Raw genomic sequence first — 23,414 nt, forward strand, 5'->3', positions numbered from 1 at the left:
GTGGCCACTGAGTGCATATTTATTATTTATTGAGGTACAGTGTAAAGTGGGTCCTTCTGCCCATCGAGCGCACTGCCCAGTAATCCCCCGATTTAATATCAGCCTAAACATGGGACAATTTACAACGACCAAATAACCAGAGCGCCAGGAGGAAATCCACACGATCAAGGGGAGAACATACAGGCTTCTTAAGATGCAGCGCCAGGAACTGACCACATTCTGGGTGGTAAAAGTTACCCCCCCCCCCCCCCCCCGGTTCCTATTAAATCACTCCTCCCACCTCCATCACAGCAGCATCCGAACAGGTGGGCTTACTGACAACTGGGGTAAACTATCAATAAATGCTAATCGATCACATTCACCCCTGCCGTTCTCACATGGAAATCAGGCACACTTTTGAAGTTTGAATGTCACTTTTTATTTCATTCAATTGTTTTTTAGACAGAAAAATGCAAGCCACCCAAAGTGCTTGGGGTTGAGAGCTCAGTGTTGGGAATGAGCAGCGAGGGATCTTACGGCATTGGGGAGGGGCTTCTTCTCATTTCTCACAGCACCCTATTCACAGCTAGAGCCCAGGAGGAGAGGACAAAGGCAGCTTTGAAAGATTCCTATCCTCTCCTTTCCCGAGAGTGCCCTTTCGATTATTGCTTCCAAATGCAGGTAGGAACAAGGACAATATGCATGATGCCCTGGAGGAGCTCAGCAGGTCAGGCAGCATCTATGGATGGGAATAATCAGTCGACGTTTTGGACCCAGTCCTGATGAAAGATCTTGTCCAGAAACGTCAACTGTTTATTCCCATCCGTAGATGCTGCCTGACCTGCTGAGCTCCTCCAGGGCATCGCATGTATTGCTCTAGATTTCCAGCATCCGCAGAACCCCTTGCGTCTAGGAACTAGGGCAAGCTGTTCGGCAATGAGAGGAGCCGAACTGCAGCCAGATGCAAATTTCTCACAATGCACACATTGCACCTGGGGGTGGTGCGGTGATTGGGAGAAAGAGCCCCTGTCTGGGAGTTTATTAACCCAGGGCTGCAGGGGCCTCTTCTAGCTGCAAAAGGCAAGAGAGGATAGCGCAACGCAGACGAGTGACTTGCTTACAGGCACACGTCGGTGTGTAAAGCTGCCGACCGCTTCCAACACCTAAACTACTTGCAGGCAGGGAACAGAAAATGAACAGCAGCCACAGGCTCTTAAAATCAATAATTTTCCTTTTTAACCACCTAACTCCTCCCACATCCCCCAATTAAATAGACAGATCTATAGCCTCTTTCACCTCTTTATGGATAATGAGGCACTTTCGGCGCGCCGTCAGCCGCGGCACCGTGCGTTATATACAGGTTTCGACAGGTCCAAGTTCACGCTTCCAATGTCCACTCCGCTCCACTCGACTCCCCGCGCCACACCCGCTACTTGTCCGATTTGCCACTGTCCTCTTTCGGCTGGCAGTCCTCGCACTCCTCGTCGTAAACGAACTCCACCTCCAGCCGGCCGATGTAAAGGGAGAGGGCGCAGACCCAGAAGAGCGCCACGGTGCCCACCACCAACCCGCTCAGCACGGCCGTGGGCATGGTCAGCATCATGATCCGCCTCAGCAGGAAGAGGTTGGTGATGTAGGACCCGGTCCCGTAGGAGATGCACACTCCGCCGAGGATGAAGAATCCTGGAGGGGCAGAGGACAGGCAGATAACATTAAACAGGCTCACACGCAACGTGCGGCTACAACAAAGCAGTACCCACCACAATCATCCGAGCACAGGCATCCAGGAGCTCCACAACCCCCAGCAAATTTATTAAAGCACCAAGTAACAGTTCAGTGTGAGACCCTCTCAGAAAGTTACTGTGCACATCTCAAGGTTTTATCATCAAAGTTCACAGACGTCACTACATACAACCCTGTCATTCATCTTCCTGCGGGCATACTCAACAAATCCATAGAATAGTAACTGTAACAGGATCAATGAAAGATCAACCAGAGTGCAGAAGACAACAAACTGTGCAAATGTAAATAAATAGTGATAAGTAACGAGAATTTGAGATAAAGAGTCCTTAAAGTGAGATCATTGGTTGTGGGAACATCTCAGTGGAGGGGCAAGTGAGTGCACATAGGTCATAGAAATCTACAGCACACTACAGGCCCTTCGGCCCACAATGTTGTGCTGGCCATGTAACCTACTCTAGAAAATGCGTAGACTTTCCCTACCGCATAGTCTTCTATTTTCCTGTTCCATGTACCTATCTAAGAGGCTCTTAAAAGACCCTATTGTATCCACTTCCACCACTGCTGCTGGGAGTGCATTCCACGCACCCACCACTCTCTGTGTGAAAAGCTTACCCCTGACATCCCCTCGGTACCTATTTCCAAGCACCTTAAAGCTATGCCCTCTCGTGCTAGCCATTTCACCCCTGTGAAAAAGCCTCCAACTATACACACGATCAATGCCTCTCATCATCCTGTACACCTCTATCAGGTCACTTCTCATCCTCCGTCGCTCCAAGGAGAAAAGGCCGAGTTCACTCAACCTATTTTCGTAAGGCATGCTCCCCAATCCAGGCACCATCCTTCCAACTGTGCAGTTATTCCCTTTTGCTCAAGAGCCTGATGGCTGAGGGTTAGTAACTGTTCTTGAACCTGTTGGACAAGTCCTGAGGCTCCTGTGTCATCTACCTAATGGCAGCTGAAGAGAGTAATGTCTGGGTGGTGGGGACCTTTAATGATGGATCTGCCTTCCTATGACCGCACTTCATGCTCAGTGGTTGGGAGGGCTTTACCTGTGATGTGCTGGACCGAATCCACTACCTTGTGTACAGCAACCTTGACAATCTCAGGACCTTCCCTCAAGTGAACTGCCAGATCAATGCTTACATACACAATGCAAAAGCCAAATTTACAAAGCAAGTTCCCGATAACCGCAAAGCATCTAGCAGTGGCCCATCCGATCTGGCTAGAGGAGAGATCACACAGGTTAGACACAGAGTGAAGCTCCCTCTACACTGTCCCATCACACACTCCCAGGACAGGGACAGCACGGGTTAGATACAGAGTGAAGCTCCCTCTACACTGTCCCATCACACACTCCCAGGACAGGGACAGCACGGGTTAGATACAGAGTGAAGCTCCCTCTACACTGTCCCATCACACACTCCCAGGACAGGGACAGCACGGGTTAGATACAGAGTGAAGCTCCCTCTACACTGTCCCATCACACATTCCCAGGACAGGGACAGCACGAGTTAGATACAGAGTGAATCTCCCTCTACACTGTTCAATCACACACTCCCAGGACAGGGACAGCACGGGTTAGATACAGAGTGAATCTCCCTCTACACTGTTCAATCACACACTCCCAGGACAGGGACAGCACGGGTTAGATACAGAGTGAAGCTCCCTCTACACTGTTCCACAACACACTCCCAGGACAGGGACAGCACAGGTTAGACACAGAGTGAAGCTCCCTCTACACTGTCCCATCACACACTCCCAGGACAGGGACAGCACGAGTTAGATACAGAGTGAAGCTCCCTCTACACTGTCCCATCACAGACTCCCAGGACAGGGACAGCACGGGTTAGATACAGAGTGAAGCTCCCTCTACACTGTCCCATCACACACTCCCAGGACAGGGACAGCACGGGTTAGATACAGAGTGAAGCTCCCTCTACACTGTCCCATCACACATTCCCAGGACAGGGACAGCACGAGTTAGATACAGAGTGAATCTCCCTCTACACTGTTCAATCACACATTCCCAGGACAGGGACAGCACGGGTTAGATACAGAGTGAATCTCCCTCTACACTGTTCAATCACACACTCCCAGGACAGGGACAGCACGGGTTAGATACAGAGTGAAGCTCCCTCTACACTGTTCCACAACACACTCCCAGGACAGGGACAGCACGGGTTAGACACAGAGTGAAGCTCCCTCTACACTGTCCCATCACACACTCCCAGGACAGGGACAGCACGAGTTAGATACAGAGTGAAGCTCCCTCTACACTGTCCCATCACACACTCCCAGGACAGGGACAGCACGGGTTAGATACAGAGTGAAGCTCCCTCTACACTGTCCCATCCACTCCCAGGACAGGGACAGCACGGGTTAGATACAGAGTGAAGCTCCCTCTACACTGTCCCATCACACACTCCCAGGACAGGGACAGCACGGGTTAGATACAGAGTGAATCTCCCTCTACTCTGTTCAATCACACACTCCCAGGACAGGGACAGCACGGGTTAGATACAGAGTGAATCTCCCTCTACACTGTTCAATCACACACTCCCAGGACAGGGACAGCACGGGTTAGATACAGAGTGAAGCTCCCTCTACACTGTTCCACAACACACTCCCAGGACAGGGACAGCACAGGTTAGACACAGAGTGAAGCTCCCTCTACACTGTCCCAGCACACACTCCCAGGACAGGGACAGCACGAGTTAGATACAGAGTGAAGCTCCCTCTACACTGTCCCATCACAGACTCCCAGGACAGGGACAGCACGGGTTAGATACAGAGTGAAGCTCCCTCTACACTGTCCCATCACACACTCCCAGGACAGGGACAGCACGGGTTAGATACAGAGTGAAGCTCCCTCTACACTGTCCCATCACACATTCCCAGGACAGGGACAGCACGAGTTAGATACAGAGTGAATCTCCCTCTACACTGTTCAATCACACATTCCCAGGACAGGGACAGCACGGGTTAGATACAGAGTGAATCTCCCTCTACACTGTTCAATCACACACTCCCAGGACAGGGACAGCACGGGTTAGATACAGAGTGAAGCTCCCTCTACACTGTTCCACAACACACTCCCAGGACAGGGACAGCACGGGTTAGACACAGAGTGAAGCTCCCTCTACACTGTCCCATCACACACTCCCAGGACAGGGACAGCACGAGTTAGATACAGAGTGAAGCTCCCTCTACACTGTCCCATCACACACTCCCAGGACAGGGACAGCACGGGTTAGATACAGAGTGAAGCTCCCTCTACACTGTCCCATCCACTCCCAGGACAGGGACAGCACGGGTTAGATACAGAGTGAAGCTCCCTCTACACTGTCCCATCACACACTCCCAGGACAGGGACAGCACGGGTTAGATACAGAGTGAATCTCCCTCTACTCTGTTCAATCACACACTCCCAGGACAGGGACAGCACGGGTTAGATACAGAGTGAAGCTCCCTCTACACTGTTCCACAACACACTCCCAGGACAGGGACAGCACAGGTTAGACACAGAGTGAAGCTCCCTCTACACTGTCCCATCACACACTCCCAGGACAGGGACAGCACGAGTTAGATACAGAGTGAAGCTCCCTCTACACTGTCCCATCACACACTCCCAGGACAGGGACAGCACGGGTTAGATACAGAGTGAAGCTCCCTCTACACTGTCCCATCCACTCCCAGGACAGGGACAGCACGGGTTAGATACAGAGTGAAGCTCCCTCTACACTGTCCCATCACACACTCCCAGGACAGGGACAGCACGTGTTAGATACAGAGTGAAGCTCCCTCTACACTGTCCCATCACACACTCCCAGGACAAGGACAGCATGGGTTAGATACAGAGTGAAGCTCCCTCTACACTGTCCCATCACACTCTCCCAGGACAGGGACAGCACGGGTTAGATACAGAGTGAAGCTCCCTCTGCACTGTCCCATCACACACTCCCAGGACAGGGACAGCACGGGTTAGATACAGAGTGAAGCTCCCTCTACACTGTCCCATCACACACTCCCAGGACAGGGACTGCACATGTTAAATACAGAGTGAAGCTCCCTCTACACTGTCCCATCACACACTCCCAGGACATGAATGGCTTGGCAATCACATAGAAAACAAGCTTGACTTGCCATAAAGGACCCTCTACACTAGTCTCTAAACCACATGCAGGCCAGAGACAGTATCTTCCTCTACTCTGTGCTATCAGACACTCCCAGGGCAGGGACTGCACACTTCAGATACAGCTCAAAGCTCCTCCTACACACGACAAAATAACAAGTTCCTTTGATTTCCCTGTAATGCAGAAGACAGAGGTATACAAAATTATGAGGGTATAGATAGAGTAAATTCAAGCAGGCTTTGGGACTACAGCTAGAGGTTATGGAATAAGAGTGAAAGGAGAAAAGTTTAAGGGGAACTGAGGGGAAACCTCTTCACTCAGAGTGTGGTGAGAGTGGGGAATGAGCAGCCAGCACAAGCTGTAATGTGAGCTTGATTTCGATGCTTAGGAGAAGTACATGGAAGCTAGGGTATGGAGAGTCTTAGTGTAGATCAATGGGAGTAGGCAGCTTAAATGGTTTGGCATGGATTAAATGGGTGAAAGGCCTGTTTCTGTGCTGTACAACTCTATGCTCAATAATACGGTTTTGAATTATTTGATTCTACCGCAGGATCTTTGTAGTTTTCCCAGGAGGAACACTTTGTGCAAGTCACCTATGTCACTCACAGCCTCAAACACGGAACATAATTCACATCGTCTCACAGGCCCTTATTACCCTCCCAGTCCACACACACGGCACCCAGTCAGGAAGAGAGGTCAGCTGCCCCGGACCAGGTGGCTCCTGCAAGGCCATTCAGCCCATCAAGTCTCCTCTAACGTTATTATGGCTATTCTTCATTCAAACTCATTCTCCTACGACCCTTTGCCCACCAAGAACCTATCAATCACTGCCTTCAATACACCCAGTGATGGCCTCTATGGCCCTCTGTGGCAACAAATTCCACAGATTCTCCATCATCTGGGTGAAGGAATTCCTTATCTCAGTTTTAAAGGGGCGTCCCTGTATTCTGAGGCTGTGCCCTCAGGTCATAGACTCTCGTACTAATGGTTCAGTACAGGCCTTGTCCTCTGGAAAGGCTCTTGATGGAGCTTTGAAGAAGGAAGAAAACGTATCTTGCCCACCATCACCAGCTACCTATAACTCATCAGCACAGAGCACAACAACCCACAAGCAGGGCTGGGCCCATCTTCCACTTCCACTACCAGGCCCTCTTCAATAATCTTCACTTTCTTTAAGATGCCCCTTAAACCTCCATCCCGACCTAACCCAACACAGCACCATCCCTGGACAGGTCCTCCCGAGCTTACGAGCGCTCAGTTTAAATCCTACCTGTACGTGTGAGGGGCATTTGGGAGACCAGCGGAATGGGTTTGCGGACTGCTGTGTAGCTGCAGGAGGGAACTCGGCTGGTGGCTGCATTTCCAACTTGTGAACTGTTCAGGTTTAGAAACAGTCCTCGGGGACAGAACCTGTGGGCCATTATAATGTAAAGCACATCAGATGCGCAACACAGAGCGCAAAGATTTAATCCTTATCTGCAGAGAGCGGGAGGAGGAGTAAAGAGGCTCTGTTGTCAGATGAGGAAATTGACGGCCAGACAAGCCCGGAGATTGCACGGCTGCAGGACCACGTACAAACACAAGGGGGAGCTGGTTTCTTTGACTCACCATAAGCGGCCTCCCTCGCCACGTCACTCTGCATGTAGGCCATCACTCCAACTCCAGTGGCCAGCAGTCCATTCCGAAACCAGGACAGGAAGCCTGCGGGAGACACGGGCAACGTCACACCGTGAACCCAGTGAATTCCTCAGCTTTGGCATCACAACCGGGAGAGTGAGACTACTCAACGGGCCAAATGGTCTACTGGCTCCTATGTCTTGTGGTGTAAAGGCCACCTCTTACTCGGCCTGAGGGGTCTACAACCCGATGTCATGAACACTGATAAAATGCTACTCTTTCCTCCTCTCTCTCCAGTCACCCCCCGCCCCCACCATCACCCTTCCTTTAATATCCTTCACCCACTCCATCTGCCCATCACTCACATACCCCCCTCCCAGCATTGTTCGCATCTGCCCCCCCCCCCCACCCCATACCTCTCCCTCCTCCATTCCACACTCCGCACACCGCTCCTATCAGCTTCGGCCCACTGTACCCCTTTGTTGCTATCAGCTCGGTCGCAATTCCCCCCTTCCCTCCCCGCCTGGATCACAGAGCGCAGGCCCTTCAACCCACAATGCTGTTTCGACCCTCTAATCTCCTCTAACATCAACCTAAACCTTGCCTCCCACCCAGCTCTCCATTTTTCTTTCATCCATCTAAGTCTCTTAAATGTACCTAATGCACCTGCGTCTATACCGCTCCTGGCAATGCGTTTCACTCTCAGTGTAAAAAGAACTACCTCTGACACAAGGGGGAGCTGGTTTCTTTGACTCTACTTTAACACTTTCCTTTAAGCACCTTAAAATTATGCCCTCTTGTATCAGTGTCCAGCAGAACTTCAGGATTAAAGTCAGCAGAGTTAAAGGGGGCAGCACTATCAAAATGAAAGCTGGCAGGGTTATATTTCAAAATAAGAGCCTGAACCCTCCTCGTCTGGCATCTGTAAGGATGTCACAAGCAATTAATGGAACATTAATCTACAGACCATTCTCATTCAACTGCCCTGACTGATCCTGTGCTGTGGGTAAGGCTGAAGACATTCTTGAGGAACAGCAACTCGTTTTACCCCCTGGGGAGGTTACGCCCCAATAAGCATGAACACTGAATTCTCCAAGTCCCAATCGTTGCTACACTCTGTGTAAAAAGGTTCCTTCGTAAGTGCCCCCCCAACCCACGTCATTTGCCCAAAATATCCAAAGGCAACAGCCTTCATCTGTTCACCCTCTCTAACGCAACACGATCCAATCTACCTCCACCAATAACAATCAGCCAAGGCCGAGGGGCTGAATGGCCTAATTCTGCTCCTATATCTTCAAGTCTGAAGCAACACCTTTGCAACCTTCTCTACTCCCTGGAAAACGATCCTGGGTCTAACTGCAGAAATATTCCTCCATCAAATCATCCCTCCTGGGACATTTCCAGATCAGGGACATTGGAACATATACCTTGGTAACTTTGGCAACCTGACAAAAGCCAGCTGAAAATGAATGGACTTTAACTAATATTAAGGTGCCACATCTCATATTCTGTCTGGGTACTCTACAACCTAATGGCACTAATATCAATTTCTCCTTCCGTAAACCAATTTCCCCCCTTGCTTTATTTCCCACTCTTTTACTACTCCACCTAACACCACCTGCTGGGTCCCCTCCTCCTTCCCTTTCTCCTCTGATCCGCTCTCCTCTCCTATCCGATCCTTTCTTCTCCAGCCCTTGACCTTTCCCACCCACCTGGCTTCACCTCTCACCTTCCAGCTAGTCTCTTTCCCCTTCTCCTTTTTATTCTGGCGTCTTCCCCCTTCCTTCCCAGTCCTGATGAAGGCCCAAAACATCCACTGCTTATTCATTTCCATAGATGCTGCCTGACCTACTGACATCCCCCAGTGTTCTGTCTGTGTTGCTTTGGATTTCCAGCATCTGCAGAATGCCTCATGTTTATACAGTAGATTATTAATGAAGCACAAGAAATATCCCATGAAATGCTTTATATGACTTATACATTCAGAAACGTTCATACCTGCTTCATGAGCCTTCCTCAGCATCTGTGAAGAGGAGGAAAACAGGTAAAGAAATGACACAAACGCTGCCACACAGCATCCATTGTAAAACCAACACTGTAAAAGCCATTCTTTTTGCAGTGCCTTAGCAGGTCGCTTGATGGGAGGTTCGATATTTTGCCCTGGCGAGGCACCGGTGGCTTTTAAACCTGGGCAGTTATCTTCTCCAGGAGCTCAGAATCTTTGTTGAACTTCTCCGAGCTTTGGAACCATTAAATGGTGTAAGCCCATGAGACGCAAACAGAAAATGCTCGAAACACTCGGCAGACCAGCCAGCAGCTGTGGACTGAGATGTACAGTTCACGTTTCTAATTAATCTACTTCATTAGAAGCGAGAACAGAGTTATGATTTCCACATCTAAAGGGGAAGATGTGTGACACAACCGTGTAGCGGTTAGTGTAAACGCCATTAAAGTGCCCCCGACCCGGGTTCAATTCCCGCTGCTGTCGGTAATGAGTTTGTACGTTCTCCCTGTGATCGTGTGGGTTTCCTCCGGGTGCTCCGGTTTCCCCCCACAGTCCAAAGTCGTACAGGTTAGTGGGTTCATTGGTCACATGGGTGTAATTGGGTTGCAAGAGCTAGTTAGCGTGCTGTCTCTAAAATAAAAGGGCAAAGGAAACAAAGGGAATGTTTCTCATCTGTTAAGGACCAAGATTGATCAGGTGATACCATGAGTCCAAGGAGCAGAATTAAACAATTTGGCCCATCAAATCTACTCCACTGTTCCACCATGGCTGATTTATTATCTCTCATAACCCCATTCTCCTGCCTTCTCCCCATCACCTGACACCCTGATTAATCAAGAACCTGTCCATCTCTGTCTAAAATACACCCAGTGCCTTGAATTCCACAGATCCGCCACTCTCTGGCTAAAGACGTTTTTCCTCACCTCCATTCAAAGTGGACACTCCTCTATTCCGAGTCTGTGCCCTTTGGCCCTAGGGTCACCCACTACGGGAAACATCCTCTCCATATCCACTCAATCCAGACCTTCCAACATTCAATGGATTTCAGTGAGACCCCACCCACCATTCCTCTGAATTCCAGTGAGTACGTCAAACGCTCCTCATACATTAACCCTTTCATTCCTGATCATTCTCTTGCACCTCCTTTCCAGTGCCAGCACATCCTTTCCTGGATAAGAGGCCCAAAGCTGCTCACAATACTCCAAGTGCAGTCTGACCAAAGCCTTATAAACCCTTGCCTGTATACGCTGGTCCTTTTGAAATTAATGCTAACATTGCATTTGTTTTCATTACCACAAACTCAACCTGCAAATCAACCTTTAGGGAATCCTGCACGAAGACTCCCGTGTCCTTTTCCACCTCTGATTATTGTATTTTCTCCCCATTGACAAGATAGCCCATGCCTTTATTCCTGCTAACAAAGTGCACGGCCATACACTTCACTATGCTATGTTCCACTGGACACTAATTTGCCCATTCCGCCAAGCTGACCAAGTCCTGCAGGTACCCTCAGCACTACCTGTCCCTCCACCCATCTTCATATCATCTGCAAACTTTGCCACAAACCACCAATTCCTCTGTCCAAATAAAAAGAAGTGGTCCCAACACAGACACCTTCGGAACACCACTAGTCACTGGCAGCCAACCAGAAAAGATCCTCTTTATTCCCACTCATCGCCTCCCGCCAATCAGCCATTGCTTTATCCATGCTGGTATCTTTCCTGTAATACCACAAGCTCTTACCTTGTCATAGGCTTTCTGAAAATCCAAGCACAGAACCTCAACCAATTCCTCTTTGTCTATCTCGTTTGTTATTTTCTCAAGAATGCCAACAGATCTGTCAGGCAAGATTTCCCTTCAGTAAACCATGATTACTTTGGCCTATTTTATCAAAATGCTCCAACTACCTCAAAACCACATTGGTAATGATTGATCCCAACATCTTTCCAATCACGGACATCAGGCTAACTGGCCTATCATTTCCTTTTTTCTGCCTTCCTCCCTTCTTAAAGAGCAGGGTGACATGTGTAATTTTCAAATCCTCCAGAACCATTCCAGAATCTAGTGATTCTTTAAAGGTCATTACTAACACCTCCAACAATCTCTTCAGCTAACGCTTTCAGAACCCTGGGGTGTAGTCCATCTAGTCCAAATGAATTATCTACTGCCAGACTTTTCCACTTCCCAAGCACCTTCTTCTTAGTAATAGCTAAGGTCCTGCTTTTCAGCTTTCTGCCTAATTCCCTATATTCTTTCTCCAGACCTTCTCCCTTTTCCTACCCACGTCATTGGAACCGATATGTACCATGACTTCCAGCTGTTCACCCTCTCATGGACCCAATCCGAGACACCCTTGACCATCCGGGTGTCTGAATTGGCTTTCTACTCCTTTAGCTAAGGAATCCCTACCACTACTGCACTCCTCTCCTCCTCCTCCCCCCCCCCCCCCCCGCCATCTGAGTCACAGAGCCAGAGACCCGTTTGCTGTGGCTTCCCCGGAAAGTCATCCCCCTCCCCCCCAACAGCATCCAAAGTGCTACACTTATTATCGAGGGGATCAGCCACAGGGGTACTCTGCACCGGCTGTCTATTCCCTTTCCCTCTCCTGACAGTCACCCAGGTGCCGGTCCCCTGCAACCTACGGGTGAACTACCTGGCCATAGCTCTTATCTACCACTTCCTGACTCTCCTGTATGGGCTGAAGGTCAGAGAGGAGCAGCTCCAGCTCCTAAACACAGCCTCTAAGGAGCTAAAGCTCAAAGCACTTTGTGCAGATGTAGTTATCAGGGAAACCTGAGGTCTCCTGAATTCCCCACATCTAACATAAGGAACATATGACTACCTCTAGATCCATTCTCAGCATACTACATACTAAAACAAAATAAAGCTTAATAGAAATGTTCTTACTTATTTGGAACCTCCACCTGTGCTTGCCTCAGCCTGTGGAGCAACTCTCACAATGCCCCACTCCAACAGTGGCCACTCCGCTTACACCTCCTTTCTTTATATTGGCCTTGCGCTGATAGCCGCCCACTGAGAAAAAGCCGAAAAGCACCCAAGCTCTTTCTAAACCTCACACTGTGTCATCAACAAACGACCTCTCACGCTAGGTGCTGCTCGTCAAATTTTAAAAAGCTTTTGGACCTTCCAGTTAACAGATGAATGAGGGCGCTGAGGCCTCCTTACAATGGTAGCACAACACTTTACAGTTCCAGCAACCCGGGTTCAATTCCCACCGCTGCCTGTATGGAGTTTGTACGTCCCCACCGTGACTGCACGTTTCCTCCGGATGTCCCGGTTGGTAGGTTAATTGGTCATTGTAAATTGTCACGTGATTAGACTAGGGTTAAATCGAGGGATCGCTGGGAGTTCTGCACTGTATCTCAATAAATAATTCATAGTTACAACCCAGCATATAAAGACGCAAAATAATATTAACTCAACATTCACATCACAAGCAGCTGCAGTTTTTGATTTTCATATTTTTACAGATATCATCACCCGATCTACTGCCAGCACAGCTTTACTGACAAAGCAAACACGGCCCAGATCGTGTTTGCAATGTTTACTTTTATACTTAATGGTAATGATCCATGGCCTAAAAATGGTTGGCAACGCCCACCCAATACCACACCATCTTTTTAACCTTGCCTAAAATTGTTTGCGCGACTGACAAAGAACAAAAAAACTGCATTTATCGTTAAATTACATCCTTTCATAAATAAGTACACATCCCACTTCCAATACCCAAATCAAAGCCTACCCTCGTAACAAACTGCATCCATATAGAAACACAGAACATTACAGCAGAGGAATAGGCCTTTTGGCCCTTCTTGGCTGTGCCGAACCTTTTTCCTGCCTAGTCCCACTGACCTGCACCCGGCCCATATCCCTCCAAACCCCTCTCATCCATGTACCTGTCCAAGTTTTTCTTAAATGTCAAAAGTGAGCCCGCATTCACCACTTCATATAGCAGCCCTACCATCAAGACTTTGTCTCCCCCCTCACACCAGCATCCTGTCACAGCAAAAACAGGCTAATTGTTTTCAGAATTTCACACAGAATCAAATTTGGAATTTGGAATATATTCCAGCCAATGAATGGCACAGGAAACCATTCAGCCCATCAGATCTAGGTCAGCCCTCTGTCAGTCCCTTTCACATGTATGTCTGTAGATTATTCCACTTCCACAATATTGGGTTTTTGCCTCCACTTCAACACTTACACTTGAGTGCCTTCTTTCAAAACATTAAACATCCAGAAATGTCTCCTCCCTCCCCCTTCTCTCTTTTTCCATTCCTCATTCTGGCTCCCCTCTCACCCCTTCGCTTCTCCTCACCTGCCCAACATCTCCCTCAGGTGCCTCAACCTCCTTCCCTTTCTCCCATGCTCCACTCTCCTCTCCTTATCAGACTCTTTCTTTTCAGCCCTTTACCTTTTCCACTATCACCTTCCAGCTTCTCAATCCATTCCACCTCCCCTAACCAGATCTCCTCTCATCTGGTTTCACCTCTCACCCGGCTGCTTGTCATTCTTCACCCCTCCCCCCCTCACCAACCCCACCTTCTTATTCTGGCTTCTTCCCCCTTCCTTTCTGGTCCTGACGAAAGATCTCAGCCTGAAATTGTTTATTCTTCTCAATAGATACTGCCTGATCTGCTGAGTTCCTTCAGCTTTCAAAATACATTTATTATCAAAGTATGTGTACTATATATAATCTTGAGATCATCCCCTTACAGGCAGCCACAAAACAAAGGAACCCAAATAGAACTCATTAAAAAAGACTGTCAACTCTCACAGCAGAAAATCTGCAGACACTGGCATCTAAGCAATATACACAAAATGCTGGAGGATCTCAGCAGGCCAGGCAGCATCTATGGAAAAGAGTAAACAGTCAACCCTTGGCCCTGATGAAGGGTTTCAGCCCGAAACGTCAACTGTACTCTTTTCCTGGCCTGCCCTGCTGAGCTCCTCCGGCATTTTGTGTGCGTTGGTCGGTCAAACACCCAACGTGCAGAAAAAAAAAATTAACTGGTGCAAACGATAAAAGCAATCAAATGACTGAAGTTGAGGAAAGTGAGTCCGCAGCCTCAAAGCTGGTCCAAGATCCCGTCGGCTGTGGGCCACGGCCTCAGTTCAGCGCAGAGACGAGTAAATCTTGCAGATCAGCGAGCTGCCTCCAACCCCAACACCCTGACATTTTCCATCTGGCCGCTTGAATCGGCCAAACCTGGGGTCGCTCCCCACTCTCACACCTGGACCCAACGCTTCGATACAATCTCAGGCCCGTGCGCTGGCAATAAACAAAAGCTCTATCAGCCCTAGGATCTCATGGCACTGTCCTGAAGAGCAGGAGAGTTTTTCATGATGGCCTGACCAATTTTTATTCTTCAATCAAAGTGACTGAACACAGGGCCATCAGAATCAGGTTTATTATCACCGGCATGTGACGTGAAATTTGTTAACTTAGCAGCAGCAGATCAATGCAATACGTAATTGAGCAGAGAGAGAGAGAGAGAGAGAAAATAATGATAAAATAAAACATAATAAGTAATCAAGTAAATCAATTACATATATTAAATACATATTTTAATATGCAAAAACACAAATACTATATATTTTTAAAAAGTGAGGTATTGTCCAAAGCTTCAATGCCCATTTAGGAATCGGATGGCAGAGGGGAAGACACTCACTTCTCCGCTGTCACACTGCTCCCGTTTCCTGCCGCGGTCACACACCGCTTTTAAACTAACGGCAGGAGTTTAGGAATATCCCGAAGCAGCAGAAAAATGCAAGTTTACCGGGGGTGATATTCTCAAGAAGCTGGCCGGTTTGGATGCCTATCAGACCGTGACACTGGCTCACAACTCCAGCCACGAATTCATTAAAAGAAGTTCCCTGTTCCCACAGCACTAGGGTCGCCGATGAAACAAGCTGCGTTTACATAGCACCCACCACCGTGAACAATTTCCCCCACAACCCTCATGACAGCAACAGCAAATATTTTTAAAACTTTGACTCCAAGACTTTGAATGCATACCAAGATGTTTTTCCGCCAATGGATGGCAGGGGAGACTGTTCAGCCCATCTGACCTGGCCCATCACCCATAACTCCTTATGTTCACCAATTTCCTTTATCACCCACCCAAACTAAGGGGAATTTTACCACGGCCATTACGTGGGAGGAAACTGGGGCTCCCTGGGGGAAACACCCCCCATGCAGTCCCAGGGAGAACGTGGGTGCACGAACAGAACCCAAGGTCAGGACTGAATCTGACACTCTACCTGCCGCATTCTTTTGCTCCTGTCATAAGAGAAACACTGTCAAAGTACACATAGCAAGTTCCCACATAACAATAACCACCTGCTGAGTCAGAGAGAAGTAAAGGCCCAGGATACTTCACAACAAAACCTCAAAGATTTTTTCTACTGTGAAGCCACAGACGGCTGTGGAGAAAGGTATTTGATTAGCAAGGGTGCCAAAGGTCAAAGTCCAGCTCCTTAGCTACTAAGCCTGGAGGAACCATCGCTACCGACAGAAGGGGTAAAGGCGTGTTACTGTCACCTTGAAACCAGATACCTGGGGCTTGTCATCCGTGGTTGGCTGCTCAGCCAGAAGGAAAACTCTGATCTCAAACCTCCACTGCCTTGCAGCCATACCCACTTGTGAGGAAGGCTTCGGGAGTAAACCCAGAGGGAAAACTCCAGAGCCAAAGTCTCTAAGGCAGTGTCAAGTTCAAGACTGCCAACCCCTGTGACGCTGCTGGCGCCGAACTGCATCGATCTCTGCCATTCCTGTGGATTCATCAGCTGTGTGGAGGGGGGTAAGCTGCTACATCGACAACAGCTGCCCCCTGGCTTGCTTATCAGGTAGACAGCTGGGATGGCCCTGACCGAAGGAGGTGCTCAAAGGCTATGGGGGAAGGCAGGAGAATGGGGTTGAGAGGGATAATAAATTATCTGGATCTGCTCCTCTGTTTTACAGTCTACCTGTCACATCTTCCTTCAGTACAGCAGTCGTGCAGATTCTCTGAGCTCAGGCTGACCCTTAAACACAAAAGAAAACACAGACTGCTAGAGAGATTGAGCGGGTCTGACAGCATCTGTGGAGGGAAATGATCTGTCGACATTTTGAGTTCTGGACTGAAGGGGGTGGAGGTGAGAAAGCTCTGGAAGTCCTGCTTTCTTTAAATTGTGATTTTACCCAAGTTCTTGAGTGGCCAACAGAGACGCGTCTCCACCAAAGGAGGTGCAAGGTGCTTCTTCCCTCCGCTTGGGCAAGGTGTAGCAGCTGCTTAGCCCCCGATCAGGGTCACATGAAGCCATGGGTACAGGTGGTGGATGGTCGTACGAGCAGCCGGTGCAGATCACAAGTCCTGGTTATGTGACCACTGACACCAGGCAGACAATCTCTGAAGATTTTAGATAATGGCTGGGGGGGGGGGGGGGGGTAAAGACACTACCCAGGAGGAGGCAATGGCACACCACTTCTGTAGAAAGATTTGCCAAGAACAATTATGGTGAAGACTACATAATGAAGTTCTGGATCAGTTGCAATGTGAAATTCTATGTTGAGAGATCTCACTGTATTAAAGACTGTACATTACTGTGCATGCTTTGTAACACTCTTATAATGCATAAAATTATCACCAAAGCATTATCCATAGGATTCATCCTTACGTGAATTGTTCTGAAGGACAGAAAGGGGTGTTCTTCCGGCAGGGCAGTGTACAGTCACCACGGTGAGATGGCTGTCCATCTCACGCCACAGATGCTGCCTGGCCCATTGCTGTTTTTGCGCCTGACACCAGTTTCTGCAATCTCCCGCACCTCCACACAAGCAGCTTCGTTAACAAGAAGCCACAACAGTGACTACATTTCATTAGGAGTTTCAGGACATTTGGTATGTCAGCAAAAGGACTCGTGACTTTCTACAGATGTACCATGGAGAGCATTCTAACTGGCTGCATCACTGTCTGGTATAAGGTGGGGGGGGGGGGGATAGGCTACAGCACAGGATCAAAGCTGCAGAAAGTTGTAAAATTAGTCAGCTCCATCATAATCACTGGCCTCTGCAGTATCCAGGACATCTTCAAGGAGCGATGCCTCATTCAGATTCAGTTTATTGTAATTTAGAAACCACAAATGCAATGCAGTTAAAAAATGAGACAACGTTCCTCCAGAATGATATCACAAGAGCACACGACAAAACAGACTACACCAGAAAGTCCACAGAACATTTGGCAATCCCCAATCCAGAGTCCGGAGAGGCTGCTGCGTATTAGTATCACGCTACCATCTTAGCGCATTCCCCGGAAAGGAGCTCCAAATCCACCAGACAAAACAAGACCAAAAACTAAAGCTACAAGACCTGCACAAAACCACATAGTTACAACATATAGTTACAACTGTGCAAGCAATAGCATAATTGATAAAAAAAAACAGACCATGGGCACAGTAAAAATAGTCCAAAGATGTTAAAAGACTATAAGTTCAGAAAGGCAGCATCCATCATTAAGCACCCCATCACCCAGGACATGCCTTGTTCTCATTTCTACCATTGGGAAAGAGGAAGACACACACTCAACGATTCAGGAACAGCTTCTTCCCCTCTGCCATCCGATTTCTGAATAGATATTGAACCCGTGAACACTATCTCACCACTTTTATATTTCTATACTACTTGTTCAATTATTTAAAATATATACACGGACTAATTCACAGTTTTTTCCCTCTTATTATGTACTGCATTGTACTGCAGTGGCAAAGACAACAAATTTCACAACATATGCCAGTGACATTAAACCTGATTCTGGTAAAAAGTGCAAACGCCAACGAGATGGAACAAGTCACATCTCACTGAAGGGTGGGATAGACTCGAGGGCCTGAGTGGCCTCCTCCTGACACGCAGGAGAGATCCCCATGGACGGACGAGAGACAGGAGCATCCTCAAGAGGAATGTCACGCTTATAGCCTTAACATTTCGTTGCATTGCACGATATTTTAAACATTTCACTGCAATAACATGCATTTTTGATTGCACGGTGGCTTAGCATTGCGCTCAGTGCAGGACACCCAGCTCTTCTCACCCAAGCATCCGCCCTGTCCAGTGCGGTCACCCCCGGTTGCCCCGTACCCGAGGTCGCTGCTCCCGCTTGGGGACCAGGCCCAACCCCGGACCTGGTTCCGGCTCGGCTCTGGTTTCCTCTCCTGCTGCACAAGCCGAAGCTCCTGCCGCTGAAATGCGAGTAAAGGTGCCGGCGTAAAACGCCGAGAGCCCGGAAAGACGCCATCAGACAAGTGCGGCGACTGAGCGGCAGAAGTCGGCCTGCATTGCCACTGTCTTCTCCCGGACGTCGGTCAGTCCTCCGGCCGCAGGGCGGCGCTGCGCAGGGACAGTAGCGGCGCCCCTCGGCGGTCGGAGTACGGAACTGCAACCCCGGAGTGCAAGCGCCTCTGAGATCGAAGGACTGAAAGGCAACCCCCGAACATAGCGCCACCCGGAGCTCGGAGGGCTGAACTGAGGCTCAGGCTCCGGCTCCGGCTCCGTGGCTCCACTTTCGGGCGCAGCACCTTTGACGGTGGGAGTGCGTGTGTGTGTCATTTTTTTTTAACCCATTCAGAAATCTGATGGCAGAGGGAAAATTGGTGTTCCTGAATCAGAAGTTGTTCCTGAGACAGAGTAGATGTGGAAAGGCTGTTCCCCTTGTGGGTGAATCCAGGACAAGAGGCTACAGTCTTAGAATCAGGGGGTACCCATTTAAAACAGAGATGAGGAGAAGATTTTTTAGCCAGAGAGTCGTGGATTTATGGAATTCGTTGCCACATACAGCTGTGGTGGCCCGACCATTGAGGGTGTTAAAGGAGGAGATTGATAGGTATCTAGTTAGTCAAGGTATCAAGGGATATGGAGGTGGGGGGGGGGGGGGAGCCGGAAATTGCAACTAGATGGGAGAATAGTTTAGCTCATGGTGGAGTGACGGAGAAGGTTCGATGGGCCGAATGGTCTACTTCTGCTCCTTTGCCTTGTGATCTTGTGAATCGTTGAGTGTGTGCCTTCAGGCTCCTGTACCTCATCCCTGATGGTGACAATGAGCAGAGGGCACGGCCTGGGTGATTGGGGGGGTGGGGGTCCTTAATGATGGATGCTGCCTTTTTCAGGGAATGCTCCTTTCAGATGTGCTGGATGCCGAGGAAGCTAGTGCCCACGATAGAGTTCACAGCTGACTGCAGCTTATTTCGATCCTGTGTAGTGGACCCTTCCCCACCGACATACCAGACAGTGATGCTGCCGGATAGAATGCTCTCCGCGGCCGCCTCTGTAGAAGACTGCGAGGTAACAAACCAAATCAGCTCAAGCTCCTCATGAACTATAGCTGATGCCGTGCCTTATTTGTAGCTGCACTGTGACCTCCTGATGCCTTGGGCCATTGACAAGTTGATCAACGCTCCAGGTTAGTCAGACTCCTCAATACCCGAAGCCTGGACTGACACCTTGCCCTATTGTCCTGTTTATTATTTATTGTAATGCCTGCACTGTTTTTGTGCACTTTATGCAGTCCTGTGTAGGTCTCTAGTCCAGTGTAGCTTTCTCTGTGTTTTTTTTTATTACATAGTTCAGTCTAGTTTTTGTACTGTGTCATTTAACACCATAGTCCTGAAAAACGTTGTCTCATTTTTACTATGTACTGTACATAGCAGGTGTGGTCGAAATAACAATAAAAGTTCACTTGACTTGACTTGAGGTCCTAAATCGTTAACTGGTTCTATCTCCCCAGCCGCTGGCTGACCTGCTGAGGTGTGTTTCTATCTTGGGCTTTCAGTACCTGTCTTTGCGTTAATTTTCAGACCTACCCCCTCCCCCTTAGCCGTCAGGACCCAACTGTGCCCTCCATCACCCTCGTGAGTGGGAAATACCACCATTGGTTGGTTATAGACAATAGGTGCAGGAGTAGGCCATTCGGCCCTTCGTGCCAGCACCGCCATTCAATGTGATCATGGTTGATCATCCACAATCAGTACCCCGTTCCTGCCCTCTCCCCATATCCCTTGACTCCGCCACCTTTAAGAGCTCTATCTAACTCTTTCTTGAAAGCATCGACAGACTTGGCCTCCACTGCCTTCTGGGGCAGAGCATTCCATAGACTTTTTCTCTGGGTGAAAAAGTTTTTCCTCAACTCTGTTCTAAATGGCCTCCCCCTTATTCTTAAACCATGACCTCTGGTTCTGGACTCCCCTAACGTCGGGAACATGTCTCCTGACTCTAGCATGTCCAATCCCTTAATAACCTTATATGTTTCAATCAGATCCCCTCTCATCCTTCTAAATTCCAGTGTATACAAGCCCAGTCGCTCCAATCTTCCAACATATGACAGTCCTGCCATCCCGGGAATCAACCTCGTGAACCTATGCTGCACTCCCTCAATAGCAAGAATGTCCTTCCTCAAATTTGGAGACCAAAATTAAACACAATACTCCAGGTGTGGTCTCACCAGGGCCCTGTACAACTGCAGAAGGACCTCTTTGCTCCTATACTCAACTCCCCTTGTTATGAAGGCCAACATGCCATTAGCGTTCTTCACTGCCTGCTGTACTTGCATGCTTACTTTCAGTGACTGATGAACAAGGACACCTAGATCTCGTTGTACTTCCCCTTTTCCTAACTTGACACCATTCAGATAGTAATCTGCCTTCCTGTTCCTGCCGCCAAAGTGGATAACCTGACACTTATCCACAGTAAACTGCATCTGCCCACTCACCAACCTGTCCAAGTCACCCTGCATTCTCATAACATCCTCCTTGTATTTCACACTGCCACCCAGCTTTGTGTCATCTGCAAATTTGCTAATGTTACTTTTAATCCCTTCATCTAAATCATTAATGTATATTGTAAACAGCTGCGGTCCCAGCACCGAGCCTTGTGGTACCCCAGTAGTCACTGCTCATTTCGAGTACTCAATTACACCAGGCCGGGCACAGCACCCCCCAGCAGTCGGAGGACTCAATTGCACACTTGTAATCAGGGCAGTGGCATCACCTGGTTGGTGGGTGAACTAAGGAATGAGCAGAGAGGCGATAGGCTAAATAACAGCCTCTTTGATAAGGAGCCCCTAACTATGCGAGGATCAAGGCTACATCACTGCTTATTGCAGAGGCACTACTGTGGACAGGTCTCTGTGTCCGATTTTAGAATACAGAATAGTACAGCACATTACAGGCCCTTCAGCCCACAATGTTGTGCCGACTCTCAAACCCTGCCTCCCAAATAACCCCCCCCCCACCTTAAATTCCTCCATATACCTGTCGAGTAGTCTCTCAAACTTCACTAGTGTATTTGCCTCCACTACTGACTCAGGAATGCATTCCACGCACCAACCACTCTCTGAGTGAAAAACCTTCCTCTAATATCCCCCCCCCCCTTACCTTAAAGCCATGTCCTCTTGTACTGAGCAGTGGTGCCCTGGGGAAGAGGCGCTGGCTGTCCACTCTGTCTATTCCTTTTAATATCTTGTACACCTCTATCATGTCTCCTCTCAGCCTCCTTCTCTCCAAAGAGTAAAGCCCTAGCTCCCTTAATCTCTGATCATAATGCATACTGTCTAAACCAGGCAGCATCCTGGTAAATCTCCTCTGTACCCTTTCCAATGCTTCCACATCCTTCCTATAGTGAGGCGACCAGAACTGGACACAGTACTCCAAGTGTGGCCTAACTAGAGTTTTATAGAGCTGCATCATTACATTGCATCTCTTAAACTCTATCCCTCGACTTATGAAAGCTAACACTCCATTTTGCACCCAATGTCTTATTTTCTCTTGCATACTTTTATGTTATGTGTACCTGTATTACATGAATCCACAGCATGAGACACCAGAAGGTCCTCTGCGTCTGCTGGCCAGGGAAGATCTCCAAACACACCCTACCCTTCAGTGTCGCCAAGAAGGTATGGCCACAATCATCATGGGGAAACATTGGAGATGGATTGGGCACGCGATGAGGAGAGAGGCCGACTCCGTCATCAAGACAGCACTTCATTGGACCCCTGTAAGGGCGGACGAAACGCGGGAGACCAAAGACAACTCAGCGCCATGCCACGAGGACCCTGGACCGCACCTGGGGCACAATAGAGAAGATGGCCAAGGGCAGACAGAGATGTTGTACCTTAAACACAAAGTACACTGCAGATGCTGTGGTCAAATCAAAACATACAAAAAAGCTGGATGAACTCAGGTCGGGCAGCATCCGTTCAAAGAAGCAGTCAACATTTCCAGTTGAGACGAAGGGTTTTTTCTTCTTTCAACAGACGCTGCCCGACCTGCTGAGTTCATCCAGCTTTTTTGTACGTCTTGATGTTGTACCTTCACTGGTATTTAGGGCAGCAGTGTCGTGACGGGCAGTAACTAACCACAGGCAGGCAATTTTTTCATTGTACCCGGATGTCATCGTACCTGTGCATGTTTGACCTGTTTGGCATGGGTGACCCTACCAAGAGCCGAGGCATAAAGGCCCGACTCCAGCCAATGTACAGTGACTCTCTGGGTCATTGAGGCACGCAAGCCTCCAAACCCTACGACAATTTTGTGGTCCTCTTGGAGAATCACAGGCACAGAGTACCAAGTTTATCCAGCTGTCTTTTGCTCTCTGGTTGAATGCCAAAGTTGGTGTAATCTTCCAATAATTCTATTATGATTATTATTTTATTATGGATTTATTGAACTTGGAACTTTTGAGTATGTTCTCAAGGAAATGAATCTCAGGATTCTATATAGTGGCATTTATGTACTCTAATAATAAATTTACTTTGAACTTTGTCACCATATACTACCCTGCAATTCGTTTCTTGCAGGCATTTACAGGAAAACAGAATTTGTGAAAAACTATACATAGACAGCCAACATGCAAAGAAAGACCAATTGTGCAAATTTGTTGTCTTTTTTTT

The 23,414-nt window shown here is 48.5% G+C and overlaps 1 protein-coding gene across 1 annotated transcript; it reads right to left on the reverse strand.

Annotated features, from left to right (window-relative positions):
- Positions 1-1,192: 1,192 nt before the first annotated feature.
- Positions 1,193-18,958, reverse strand: LOC132386058 (transmembrane protein 160-like). Its single transcript, XM_059958347.1, has 4 exons — positions 18,567-18,958; positions 9,471-9,495; positions 7,464-7,556; positions 1,193-1,662 (listed from the first exon to the last, which is right to left on the reverse strand). Exons 1-4 carry the CDS (start codon positions 18,768-18,770, stop codon positions 1,409-1,411), a joined length of 576 nt encoding a protein of 191 aa, XP_059814330.1. The 5' UTR covers positions 18,771-18,958; the 3' UTR covers positions 1,193-1,408.
- Between the last annotated feature and the right edge of the window lie 4,456 nt (positions 18,959-23,414).

Source organism: Hypanus sabinus, unplaced genomic scaffold (assembly GCF_030144855.1).
Source record: "Hypanus sabinus isolate sHypSab1 unplaced genomic scaffold, sHypSab1.hap1 H_10, whole genome shotgun sequence".
Taxonomy (NCBI): domain Eukaryota; kingdom Metazoa; phylum Chordata; class Chondrichthyes; order Myliobatiformes; family Dasyatidae; genus Hypanus; species Hypanus sabinus.

What these genes read in the sequence shown, in the direction of transcription:
- LOC132386058 (XM_059958347.1), bottom strand. Translation starts at nt 18,770, where the DNA reads ATGGCGTCTTTCCGGGCTCTCGGCGTTTTACGCCGGCACCTTTACTCG. An exon ending in TGGACAGGGCGGATGCTTGG is followed by an intron (nt 9,496 to 18,566) that starts GTGAGAAGAGCT and finishes TCCTCTTCACAG; the next exon opens with ATGCTGAGGAAGGCTCATGA. An exon ending in GAGGAAGGCTCATGAAGCAG is followed by an intron (nt 7,557 to 9,470) that starts GTATGAACGTTT and finishes TGTCTCCCGCAG; the next exon opens with GCTTCCTGTCCTGGTTTCGG.